Raw genomic sequence first — 13,455 nt, forward strand, 5'->3', positions numbered from 1 at the left:
GATTCAGAGCCGAACAGGAGTATGGGTATGACAACGGCTCTGTATACGCTAATCTTTGTGAGGTTTTTCAGTTGGTTGTTTTTCCAGACTCTTTTGTGTAGTCTTCCAAAGGTGCTATTTGCCTTGGCGAGTCTGTTGTGTATCTCGTTGTCGATCCTTGCATCCGATGAAATGGTGCAAGGATCTTCCGGGCCAAACATTTTGGCAGTTTCCGCAAAACAGGACGTCAAGCGCTGAAGAGCTGGCTCTGAATGGGCAACTAAAGTGGCATCGTCTGCAAAGAGTAGTTCACGGACAAGTTGCTCTTGTGTCTTGGTGTGAGCTTGCAGGTGCCGCAGATTGAAGAGACTGCCATTCGTGCAGTACTGGATGTAAACAGCGTCTTCATTGTTGAGGTCTTTCATGGCTTGGTTCAGCATCATGCTGAAGAAGTTTGAAAAGAGGGTTGGTGCGAGAACGCAGCCTTGCTTCAGGCCATTGTTAATGGAGAAGGGTTCAGAGAGCTCATTGCTGTATCTGACCCGACCTTGTTGGTTTTCGTGCAGTTGGATAACCATGTTGAGGAACTTTGGGGGGCATCCGAGGCGCTCTAGTATTTGCCAAAGCCCTTTCCTACTCACGGTGTCGAAGGCTTTGGTGAGGTCAACAAAGGTGATGTAGAGTCCTTTGTTTTGTTCTCTGCACTTTTCTTGGAGCTGTCTGAGGGCAAAGACCATGTCAGTAGTTCCTCTGTTTGCGCGAAAGCCGCACTGTGATTCTGGGAGAACATTTTCGGCGACACTAGGTATTATTCTAATTAGGAGCTGTCTACTTTGGTAGAAAGCATAGAAAAGCACAGTATTTAAATTATTTGTGCTCAGAGAGATCAGGGCTATCTTTTCCAAGTAATACAAAGTTAGCGGGCAGATGCAATAAATCGTAAAAAAAATTAGATAATCAGAATCAGAATTTATTGTCATGGAATTCGATGTTTTATGGCAGCATCACAGGGCAAACATTCATATTATAACCATCTTACAACATTACTATAAAAATAATAGTGCACAAAATGTAAGGCAGAGTCTTTGGTTCATTGATCATTCAGGAATCTGATGGCAGCAGGAAAGAAACTATCCTTGTGCCACTGAGTGCACGTCTTGAGGCTCCTGTACCCTTTCCCAGATGGTAGCAGAGTGAAGAGGCCATGGACTGGATGGTGAGGATCTTTGAGGATAGAGGCTGCTTTTTTAAGACACCGCTTCATGTAGATGTCCTCGATGGAGCGGAGTCTGGTGCCTGTGATGTCGCAGGCCGAGTTAACAACCTTCTGGAGTTTATTCTTGTCCTGAAAGATGGCGCCTCCATACCAGGCAGTGATGCAACCAGCCAGAATGCTCTCCACGGTACAACTGTAGAGAATCTTCGGTGGCATACCCATTCTCCTCATACTGAATTGCAGTGGGTCCAGATCTTTGCTTAAGTATGTGTAATTCTGGTCATGACCATTGGCCTACATTTAAAGGGACTTGAAATGCAAGGAAGGCTTGCTGCAGCAGGACAGATCTTAACAAAGAAGTATTTGCCTTGGAGGTGAGGCACAAAACTTTCACTGGATTGACTCCTAGAATGGAAGGGTTGTCTTATTAGGAAAGATAGGGCAATGTTGCCCTGGAGTGGAATAAAGGGGAGATTTTTAATGTTGCAATTCAGAGGGGACTTGAAAAAGTAAATGCTGTTAATGCCTGAGAACAGGATGTCTTAGTCTTAGAAAGGGATCATCCAATTTCGATTGATTGAGGAGGAATTTCTTATTTCAGTGGGTTATGAATCTTTCCTAGAGAGCTATGGCAGCTCATGCCTTAAATATAATGTGGGCTGAAACAAAAATGTTTTTGGATAATAGGGATTGGAAATAATTGGGAACATTAAATTGAAATGATATCTGTCATGATCTTAGTCAATAGCAGAGAAGATCAAAGTGACTGAGTGTCCTCTTTCTCCTCCTATTTATGTCCATACCAACATAAAGCATGTCATTTTTCTCTCCCTCAATGGACGTCAGGTGGAGATCTTTGTTTGACTTCAATGCTTCCAGATCTTCAGCAGAAACTGCAGCTTTCTGAAGAGCTCCATATAGTAAAAGCAAGTCACAGGTAGGTAGCTTCTTCATGGAAAAATTAGTTATCCTTGTGGAACGATACTGCAAGATAATAAACTGGTTGTACATACAGAATTGGAATGGAATTTAGAGGTTGCAAAATATATGCGGAATCAGTGTGTAATAATTTTTATTCAGGGCCAAAGTACATCCAGAGTAGTTCAAAAATGCAGACAGGACCAAATATAGATTGGAGTAGGGCAGATACCCAAAGAAGACCAGGTTGTTGGCCAGCTGGACATTAGACCAGAACCAGGTTGACTGCACAGCTAGACACAGGACCAGAACCAGGTTGTTGGCACAGCTAGACACAAGACCAGAACCAGGTTGTCTACATAGCTGGATACAGGACCATAACCAGGTTGTTGGCACAGCTAGACACAAGACCAGAACCAGGTTGTCTGCACAGCTGGATACAGGACCAGAATCAGGTTGTTGGCACAGCTAGACAAAAGACCAGAACCAGTTTGTCTCCACAGCTAGACACAGGTCCAGAATCAGGTTGTCTGCACAGCTAGACACAGGTCCAGAACCAGGTTGTCTGCACAGCTAGACACAGGTTCAGAATACATGCTGAAGTAGTGTGAACACCTACAGAAGCTGATATGAAGTACATGACCGAGCAATGTTAGCCTGTTTGCAATCCTATGGTGCATTACATATGAGAGAAGATTTTGAAGTAGACCTGTTATTTTTAATTTTTTTAATTTTGACATTCAGCATGGTAATGAGCCCTTCTGGCCCCTGAGCCCATGCTGCCCTAATACCCCAATTAACTATATCCCTGTACATTTTGAAAGGTGGGAGGAAACCAAGCATTTGGTTGGTGCATGTGCGAGAGTTAATCACCCTGATGATATTAATTCCCGCCCTTAACGCTCACGCATGCACCATCCAAACTCCAATACATGAACCTATCACGCATGAGGCAACTGAACTCCAATACGCAAACACAACGTGCATGCACCAACTGAACTCCGATATGCACACCCACCGCACATACGCCAACCGAACTCCAGTACCCGAAGACACCACGCATACGCCAACTGAACTCCAATGCACTAACCCACTGCGTATGCAGCAACTGAACTCTGATACGCAAACCCACCGCACATACGCCAACCGAACTCCTGTACCTGAAGACACCACGCATATGCCAACTGAACTCCAGTACACAAACCCACCACACATACGCCAATGAAGACTCACACATGCGCACAGGAATAAAGATGGCTGCGCCCAGCCTATGGACCTCGGAACACTGACTAACACGGTAAGTATGCACATTTTGGCTCTTATGTGCCCTGTATCCCTGTTATAGTTTGTCAAATACCTAAGACTACAATGAAAAAAACATATGATTAAAAAGTTATCTTTAAGACTTCGTGCTCCATGTGCGTGGACGAGATTCTGACTTGCGTCCATTCCAATATACAGCCGATCCTTAGGTCCTAATTGTGGTCGTAAGCTGGGGACTACCTGTAATACCAGTGATAAGCAATATTGACTACATGCCATTTTTGCAACCAGATGTAGGAGCCTCACATAGCAAAGTATCTTGCTGAAATAATCCTAATTTTTGCAAATTCTTCAACATTAATAACGTGCAGTTGTATGATGTAATTTGCACATGGTAAATGAGTGGGCTGCATAACCTGAATGGAAACATGTCAGTTAACCTTCATTAAACAGCCTTACTTGCAGTTGACAGTTCTGCATTATTCACAGGGACTATTCTGGTTTGGTTTTGCTTTCCACCTGTCACCAAACCACCAAACACATTGAGGATGCCTTCATCCAGGCACGCAGGAAGAAGGAAACATTTACAAGTTACTGGTAACAGCTAAATTATTATGCATATGTTAAATAGCTCATAAATAAAACTTTGCTTATCAAATCTTGGGTTCTTGTTCATAAAAACTGATCAAAAGAACAACTCCTTGTGACAGTACCTATCAACCAATCAGCTTTATGATTGGGATTTTGAGAGATGTTGAAATTGATATCGTTCATTAGTGTTGTTTTACAATATACTTGCAACATATGAAAGTTAATTCATAAAGAATAGCCTGATTAAGTGCCACAATGTGACTATTAGAAACAGGATCACTAAATACAGGGGTAATAGAACTATTACAAATTAAGTATTAATCAGTGCAAGGAGTTTTGCTGTTTGTAAAGCTGCTTTCAGGTGGCCAGAATACCCCGATGTAAAGCCGCATATTCTACCCGAATGCGGCTGTCAGGAGGCCACCTGAAAGAGCCTGATGCAGCTCAGAAGAGTACTCACCAACCCTCTTCCAGGAGGTATAATCTCCGCATCTGAGCAGTTCCCCGAGGCACCTGAATGCAGCCGCTTGAAAGTGGCTGCTTGGGGGCGGGCTGATGACAATCAGCTGGCGACCCAAATCCCCGCTGCCTGACAGCCCCCCTCCCCGCGCCTGACAGCCCCCCGTCCATGCACCTGACAGCCCCGCTGCCCCTGTCCTGAAGTCCTGCACTGACTGCCCCTGCCCTGACGTCCCACGCTGGCCGCCCCAGCCCTGACATCCTGCGCTGACAGGAGCCCGGAGTGTGCTCCAAGGCTTCCCTCCTACAGCTGTCCCTTTCAGGTGGACAGCACATCGCTTTTAGGGCTGCCACCTGAAAGACCATTCCACAGGGCTGTATCCACTTCTGCAGGCACATTCATGGTGGAGAATGCACCTGAAAGCAGTTTATGTTATGAGTACAGAGGATGGCAGGTTGTTACAACTTAAATATTGAAAAGTCCAGCTTCTGAGCACAAAGAACACAACTGGCACAACTTGTAAATTAGTACAGCCAAGGGATTCTCATAAACTGAATATCACTAGACATTAGGGTGACAGGACTTTTACTGTTTGTCCTGTAAGTAGCATGTGTCAAAGCAGGCTGCTTTTCACCTGTTTCAAATGTGTTGTGCATCAATTTTGTTTTGAAGCAATAATTTTTAAAAAATGTAAATTTAAATAATTATTCTCATGTAATAACATGATGCCTTGAACTAAGTGGAGTGCCACAGAGGTCGGTGCTGGGCCCTCAGCTATTCACCATTTACATTGGTGATTTGGAAGAGGGGACAGAGTGTAGTGTAGCCAAGTTTGGAGATGATACTAAATTATACAGAGGATGTGGAGAGGCTGCAAAAGGATATAGCTGTTAGGTGAGTGGGCAAAGGACTGGCAGATGGAGTACAACGCTAGTAAATGCAAGGTCATCCACTTTGGTAGGAAAAATAGAGGAGCAGATTATTAATTAAATGGTGAAAGACTGCAGCATGCTGTAGTGCAGAAGGACTTGGGAGTGCTTGTGCTTGAATCACAAAACGTTGGGTTGCAAGTACAACAGGTTATTAAGAAGGCAAATGGAATGTTGGCCTTCGCTAGAGGAATTGAATTCAAGAGCAGGGAGGTCATGCTACAACTATGCAAGGTACTGGTGAGGACGGACCTGGTGTACTGTGTGCAGTTCTAGTCTCCATATTTGAGGAAGGATATACTGGCCTTGGAGGCAGTCTGTGGTTCACCTGTGGAGGCAGAGTATGGTTCACCAGGTTAATCCCGGAGATGAGGGGGGTTGACCTATGAGGAGAAATTAAATCATCTGGGATTATACTCACTTGAATTCAGAAGAATGAGTGTAATTTTAATAAGATAGAGGCAGGAAAATTTTTTTCACTGGTATTTGAGACCAGAACTAGGGGACACAGCCTCAAGATTCAGGGGAGTACATTTAAGACAGAGATGGGGAAAAACTGTTTTTCCCAGAGAGAGAATTCTCCATCCAGGGAAGCAGTTGAGGTGACTTTATTAAACATATTTAAGGTTCAGTTAGATAGATTTTTACATAAAAAAGGAATATGGGGAAAAGGCAGGTAGGTGGAGATGAGCCTATCAGATCAACCATGATCTCATTGAGTGGCGGAGCAGGCTCAACGGGCCAGATGGCTGACTCCTGGTCTTATTTCTTACGTTCTTATGTCCAGATTTGAATGGTGGATAGAGGTGTGGTTGAGAGATAGTGGAAGAACTCATGGTCAGAACTTTCTGTGCAAGAAAGAACTGTGAATACTTAACTAAATATCCTTTGATATTTATTATCGTTTTTGTCTTTGCATTTGTGGAATTATTTTTTACTATTCTAGCTGATGTATCTTGTGTGCTGATTGGCTGCAGCAAGTAAGAATTTTAGTCCATCTGTATGTTGTTTGACAATAAACCCACATTGACTGAACAAAGATATGAAAGTGTAAAATGAGTTGCAAGGAAAATTAATGTATTTAAGGAGCTGTGTGTCATTCATTTTGTAAGAGGAGGTGTGAAGGAATGTCAGTAAACTAATTCCCTTTGTTTTCTAGGCTTTGAACAATTTAAGAATTATATCCATGATTCTTAAGTTTCTCAACTCATGTAATAGTATTTGAAAAGTAACTAGAAACATTAGCACATCGTAGTTTTATGACAATTTTAAAGAGAGATACAGAGGGAGGGAACTGTGCTCTTTGGCCCAATCCGCCTGCACTGACCATTAACCATCAATTTACACTGTGTTAATCCAATGTTTTTATTCTCCTTGAATTCCCATCAGTTACCCTCAGAGTTAACTATTCCACTACACACCAGGGGCTATTTACAGTGGCTAATTTATCAAGCATTGCAGTTCTTTGGGATATCAGAAACTGAAGCACTCGGAGGAAACCCAGATAATCACAGGGAAAACAGGCAGACAGATAGCACCTGGGCTCAGGATTGAACCTGGGTCTCTGCTGCCCTGAGTCAAACTTTCTACTCCTATTGTTGCGCCACCCGAAGCTGCCTCAGAATATCCATCATCTACAGTTTTCTCTTCAACTCCCAAGATATTTTTTGTAACCGTTTCAAAATGTTATTGTACCTGATTCTTTTGTATTATAGTATAAGGTTGAAATTATAATTTCATGGCATATGAAGGTGGTGTAAATAAACCCGACTATTCCAGAGCTCTGTGCACCAGTGACTCTATTCCTGAGATTGTGCATTTTCTGTACTTTTGTTCCCTAACAGTGCAGTGACGGTGGGTATTCCAGAACCTACAGAGGGTGAAATCCGTGTTGCCCTGAAACTACAGAATATTGGTGAGAAGAAGCTAGTAAGTTTCTGGCTGTTATACACCCCTCTGATTTCCATGACACAATGCATACACCAAAAGAAAACGTCAAAGTATAATAAGAGCAATATTCTCTTATTATTCTTCGACTAAGGTGATTCTCCATCATTGGAAGGAGCTTGTATGAAAGAGGTTGTCAATCCACTTGAACCATTGTCTTTGGGAGCTAGTCTTTTCTGCAAATGCATTTATTATCTAACCCTAATTGCTCATGTTAAGATGATGATAAACTGGCTTTTTGCACTGCTGCAGTTCTTGAGGTGAAGATAGTACCATTATACCTGGGTAGGGAGTTCCAGAATTATGATCTATTGACAAAGAAGGAACAACAACAGTGCATTTCTCAATCCTGGTGTTGTGAGACTGCAGTATGGATCATGGAAGGTCATGTGAGCCCTCAGACTGGAACCTGATGGGAGTGTGGATTGTGGAGGGGCATGTGAACCCTCAGACTGGAACCTGGTGGGAGTGTGGATTGTGGAGGAGCATGTAGCCTCTCCGTCTGGAACCTGGTGGGAGTGTGGATTGTGGAGAAGCATGTAGCCTCTCCGACTGGAACCTGTTGGGAGTAAGGATTGTGGAGTGGCATGTGGCCTCTCTGCCTGGAACCTGATGGGAGTGTGGATTGTGCAGGGGCATGTAGCCTCTCCCTCTGGAACCTGGTTGGAATGTGGATTGTGGAGGGGCATGTCGCCTTACCGTCTGGAACCTGGTGGGAGTGAGGATTGTGGAGGGGCATGTGGCCTCTCCGCCTGGAACCTGATGGGAGTGTGGATTGTGGAGGAGCATGTAGCCTCTCCATCTAGAATCTGGTGGGAGTGTGGATTATGGAGGGGAATGTTGCCTTTTTGTCTGGAACCTGGTGGGAGAGTAGATTGTCGAGGAACGTGGCCTCTCCGTCTGGAACCTGATGGGAGTGTGGATTGTGGAGGAGCATGTAGTCTCTCCTTCTGGAACCAGGTGGGAGTGTGGATTGTGAAGGGGCATGTGAGCCCTCTTTCTGGAACCTGATGGGAGTGTGGATTGTGGAGGGGCATGTAGCCTCTTGTCTGGAATCTGGTGGGAATGAGGATTGTGGAGGGGCATGTAGCCTCCTTCTGGAACCTGGTGGGAGTGTGGATTGTGGAGGAGCATGTAGCCTCTCCTTCTGGAACCAGTTGGGAGTGTGGATTGTGGAGTGGCATGTGGCCTCTCCACCTGGAACCTGATGGGAGTGTGTATAATGGAGGAGCATGTAGCCTCTCCGTCTGGAATCTGGTGGATTGTGGAGGGGCATGTCGCCTCTCCGTCTGGAACCTGGTAGGAGTGAGAATTGTGGAGGGGAATGTGGCCTCTCCTCCTGGAACCTGATGGGAGTGTGGACTATAGAGCATGTGAGCCCTCCGTCTGGAACCTGGTGGGTGTGTGGATTGTGGAGGAGCATGTAGCCTCTCCGTCTGGAATCTGGTGGGAGTGTCGATTGTAGAGGTATGTAGCCTCTCCTTCTGGAACCAGATGGGAGAGTGGGTTGTAAAGGGGCATGTAGCCTCTCCGTCTGGAACCTAGTGGGAGAGTGGATTGTAAAGGGGTATGTAGCCTCTCCATCTGGAACCTGGTGTGTGGAGGGGGATGTAGTCTTTCCATCTAGAACCTGGTGGGAATGTGGGTTGTGGATGGACTTGGGCTCTCCATCTGGAACCTGGTGGGACTGTGGATTGTGGAGAGACATGCAGCCTCTCCTTCTGGAATCTAATAGGAGTGTGAATTGTGGAGGGTCATGTTGCCTCCTTCTGGAATCTGGTGAGAATGTTGATTGTGGAGGGGCATGTCGCCTCTCTGGAACCTGGTGGGGGTGTAGATTGTAGAGGTAAGTGGTCTCTCAGTCTTGAACCTGATGGGAGTGTGAATTGTGGAGGAATGTGGCATCTTCTTCTGGAACCTGGTGGTAGTGTGGATTGTGGAGGGACTTGGCCTCTCCATCTGGAAGCTGGTGGGAGTGTGGATTGTAGAGGGGCATGTAACCTCTCTGACTGGAACCTTGAGGAAGTGTGGATTGTGGAGGGACAAGTAGCCTCTCTGTCTGGTACCTGGTGATACTGAGGATTATGGAGGGGCACGTGGCCTCTCCGCCTGGAACATGGTGGAATTGTGGAGGGGCATGTCGCCTCACTGTCTGGAACCTGTTGGGAGTGTAGATTGTAGAGGTACGTGGCCTCTCAGTTTTGAACCTGGTGGGAGTGTAGATTGTGGAGGGACATGGCCTCTCTATCTGGAGCCTGGTGGGAGTGTGTATTGTGGAGGGCATGTAGCCTTTCCTTCTGTAACCTGATCGGAAGTTACTTCACCTTTCAATCAAGGTGACACCTTGCCCACGGGTCATATGCTCTTTTTGTCCTGGGACGAACCCGAGCTCCAATCCAGGTTGAGATCTGTGAGCAGTGCTGGGGGATTGTTGGTAAGGCGTGCTCTGACAAAGGGTTGGGAGCTGTATTATTTAATGCCTCGTGTCCATAGGGTAGTTAGATAAGAGCCATTACTGCCAGGGATAGCAAGGGGTGGTGGGTTTCTTGTGTGGTAACTTGATTGTAAAGCCTTCTACCCGCGAGTGGTTGCGAGTGTGTCGTTTAGTCCAGTGTGTGTGTCTTTCACCCCTGTTGTGACTCCCCTATACGTTGAAATAAAACACTACTGTTCAGACTCGTTACCCTTGGGACCCATCAAACTGGTTTCACACACACAACAGAGACTTGGAAGGTAAACCAGCAGATGATGCCATTCCGTGGTATACATGGGCAGCACAGTGGCTGCCTCAGCTACAGTGTCCTTGGGTTTAATCCTAATCTCTGGTACTATATGTGTGGAGTTTGCATGTTCTCCCTGTGAGCTTCCTCATGGTGTTCTAGTTTCCTTCCTCATCCCAAGATGTGTGGGATGGTAGCTCAGCTGTCCTCTGTAAAGTAATTGTCCCTGGTCCAGAGGTGAATGGTAGAATCAGTGTGCATTTTCCAATTTTAACACTGGACTAGACTTGTATACATACTGTGAAATTGTGTTAGCATACTTTGTTATGGCAATAGGTGGTTCCTGTGTTTCACCCTACTCCTGGAAACTTTAAACGGAAAGAAGCAAAGAAAGCAATTACACGGTACAGAGTACTGGATGCTGCAAATGGTTGTGCTTTAGTCCAGCTCCTGCCTCTTACAAGTAAGTCTTTCAGATATTTACTATGAAAATGTTGCTGGTCCATTGATATGTGGAAATAGACCATCTGGTCCTGCAAATTGTAATGCAGGAGAAAGCAGAGAAAACAAATAGGAACAGTGACCCATAGTTGGGTGGGGAGTGTGACCATGTAAAATGGAATGGAACTACCTAATTCTGACTTACCGTAGTTAAGCACCCAATATAGGTGAAAGTAAGCATTTGACACCTGTACCTTTCAGGAAGACGATCAATGACCGAAATGAACCACTGCTGAAATCCTGTGCTATCTGTATGGAGTTTGTATGTTCTCCCCCTGTCTGCATGGGTTTTCTCCGAGCACTCCCACCATTCAAAAATGTACTAGGATGTAAGTTAATGGCACGTAAAAGTCTTTCAGGGCCTGTTACCGTGCTGTATGTCTAAATTTAATGTAAAACAAAAATTGAAATGTTTCAAGACCCCATGAGATTAGCAGTTGGAATCGGCTGCAAAAAACTGTGGGTTTATCGTTTTGTTATTAAAGCTTATACCTGGAGGCATTCGGCTTGGTGTTTCTCCGCTGATTATCTTTATTGTGTAAGGTAATGTAATACATACTATTCTAGTTGATCTGTCTTGTGTATCTGGCTACAGTGCAGCAATACATTATACTTATGTGTTACAATAAACTCTCATCATACTGCTTTTGGCAGAGATGGAAGAGTAATTTCTGATAGATTTTCACTGCAAAAAGTTTAATAACTGGAGAAAAAAAAGTTTCTTAGACTGATTCAGCTTTGCTTCCAAGGTCCAACTTACTAAAGTTGAAGTTTCAAACTTATAAAGTTTGAAAATGCTAAATCTATTATTATTTAAGTTCACTTGTAAGCCCGTCTTAGCCTGAGTCAGTTTGTAACAGTTGCAGTGATTGCAAAGACTTGTTAAAGTGCATTCTCTGAAATTACAATGGGGTCAGGTGGTTATTATATTCCTGGTTATTTTCCTTGTTTTAAATACATTTTCCTTCTAGCCTTTGAGAGCATGTTGCAAGTGCACCTCTCTGTCAAACTCTGTGCTGTTCTTGGTGATCATGTATATTCGGCGCGTCTGGGCAAGGTTCTTGGAGTTCCCTTCTGCCTTCCATTGGAGTCTGTCATTCCTCAAACTCAGGTAAGTACAAACGGGATGTGATGCCACTAATGGGAAGGCTGAGGCCAGAGTAGAGTGGGGTTCAGCTGGTAAAGGTGAAAGTCATGAGGACACTGGGCAGGTAAAGTAGGTCACATGGGAAACAGCAGATGCTAGAAATCTAAAACAAACTGCACAAAATGCTGGAATTATGCCAGTCAAGTTGAATCTGCAGGAAGAGAAGCAGTCAATATTTCAGATTTGAGGATGGCATGGTTGGCGTAGCAATCAGTACGATGCTGTACAGCACCAGCGATCAGGACCGGGGTTCAAATCCTCCATTGTTTGTAAGGAGTTTGTACGTTCTCCTGGGGGATCGTTGGTAAGGCGTGCTCTGACAAAGGGTTGGGAGCTGTATTATTTAATACCTCGTGTCCATAGTGTAGTTAAATAAGAGCCATTACTGCCAGGGATAGCAAGGGGTGGTGGGTTTCTTGTGTGGTAACTTGATTGTAAAGCCTTCTACCCGCGAGTGGTTGCGAGTGTGTCGTTTAGTCCAGTGTGTGTGTCTTTCACCCCTGTTGTGAAGGATAATTTGGTGTAAATTGGGTGACACAGACTCGTGGACTAAAGTGGTCTGTTACTGAGCTGTATGCCTAAAATAAAATTGAGGACCTTTCGTTGGAACAAGGGAACTGGCTGTTTTATTCCCAGTTGACAGAGACAGAAGTGGAGTTACATGTAACTCAAATACTTTTACCCTCACCCCATTCATCACTTTGATTCATATCATTTTAATTTATTTGTTGTGATAATGTTCCAGCATCCTAAGTAAACAAGACAATAGGTGTTACAATTCATTACCATTTTCCAAGTCTGTTTTGGTGTTAAATTCTTTAAATTTTTAAAAAATTTAAATTTAGAGATGCAGCACAGTAACAGCCCTTTTGGCCCATGCCTCACAAAAACACCCTTTTGACCAATTAACCCAACTGTACGTCTTTGGAATGTGGGAGGAAACCTGTATGGACAAAGGAAGAACTCCTTACATCTCGGTCCCGCCATCACGATTCTTGCTTGGACTATACGCATCTAATTTCCTATTGCATAATGCTTTTTAACACTATTTACGTTTTAGGTCTTGGACAAGTCTTTGCTGCAGAAGTTGCATTTGGACCTGAGCCAGATGTGGAAAATACCAATTCACCTTCACTTACAAAAACTTACAATTCCACCATTTGGAACCAAGAAATCAGAGACTGTCATTACAGCTGCTCCGCCAGCGTACTTCATCCGGACACTTGAACTTTTGGGTTTAACAACAAATGGATTTGTGGAAGACAGTACAAGGAAGAGCAGGAAATGAAGATATACATTCAGGGATTGCCTGAGCTAGAACACAGATTACTCCTGTGTGCTTCAGAGTAAAATCCAAATGTCAGAAACTCAAGATGAAGACATGTTTGGAAATAGAAGTGTACTCCAACTGGCAAAAATCATAGACAGATTTCTGGAACAATTATGTCAATCATCTGTTAATTAGGAATGGATATAATAAATACAAATACAGTGAAACTCCTGATGCCAGATAAGCAAGTTTTCCAGTTGCTTGAGACTGCCTGATGCACGAATGGGGAACTAACACCAAGGCACACCAATTTAAAACCTTTTTATTTTTGCCGGTTGCTTGAATTCCAGAAAGCAGGGATTTCACTGTATTTTGTCCAAATATAATCTTGGTATGCCACATTCTATTGGTCCTAGATTCAGGATAATAAAATTAGGCTACTAGTCTGATGGTCATTGACCTGACATTCTTGTTTTTGTCCCTGCTGATGCTTCCTGGCCAGGTTTTCCAGCAT

The 13,455-nt window shown here is 44.2% G+C and overlaps 1 protein-coding gene across 1 annotated transcript in view; it reads left to right on the top strand.

Moving 5' to 3' along the window:
* Positions 1-13,405, top strand: part of LOC138763106 (mitochondrial mRNA pseudouridine synthase RPUSD3-like) — a 28,077-nt gene extending 14,672 nt beyond the window's left edge. The window contains exons 5-10 of the mRNA XM_069936763.1: positions 2,042-2,132; positions 3,866-3,973; positions 7,201-7,285; positions 10,360-10,486; positions 11,496-11,635; positions 12,732-13,405. Coding sequence (XP_069792864.1) covers positions 2,042-2,132; positions 3,866-3,973; positions 7,201-7,285; positions 10,360-10,486; positions 11,496-11,635; positions 12,732-12,959 — 779 coding nt within the window. The 3' untranslated portion in view covers positions 12,960-13,405. The remainder of the gene's footprint in view (positions 1-2,041; positions 2,133-3,865; positions 3,974-7,200; positions 7,286-10,359; positions 10,487-11,495; positions 11,636-12,731) is intronic.
* The last annotated feature ends 50 nt before the right edge of the window (positions 13,406-13,455 follow it).

The sequence above is a fragment of the Narcine bancroftii genome, chromosome 5 (assembly GCF_036971445.1).
Source record: "Narcine bancroftii isolate sNarBan1 chromosome 5, sNarBan1.hap1, whole genome shotgun sequence".
Taxonomy (NCBI): Eukaryota; Metazoa; Chordata; class Chondrichthyes; order Torpediniformes; family Narcinidae; genus Narcine; species Narcine bancroftii.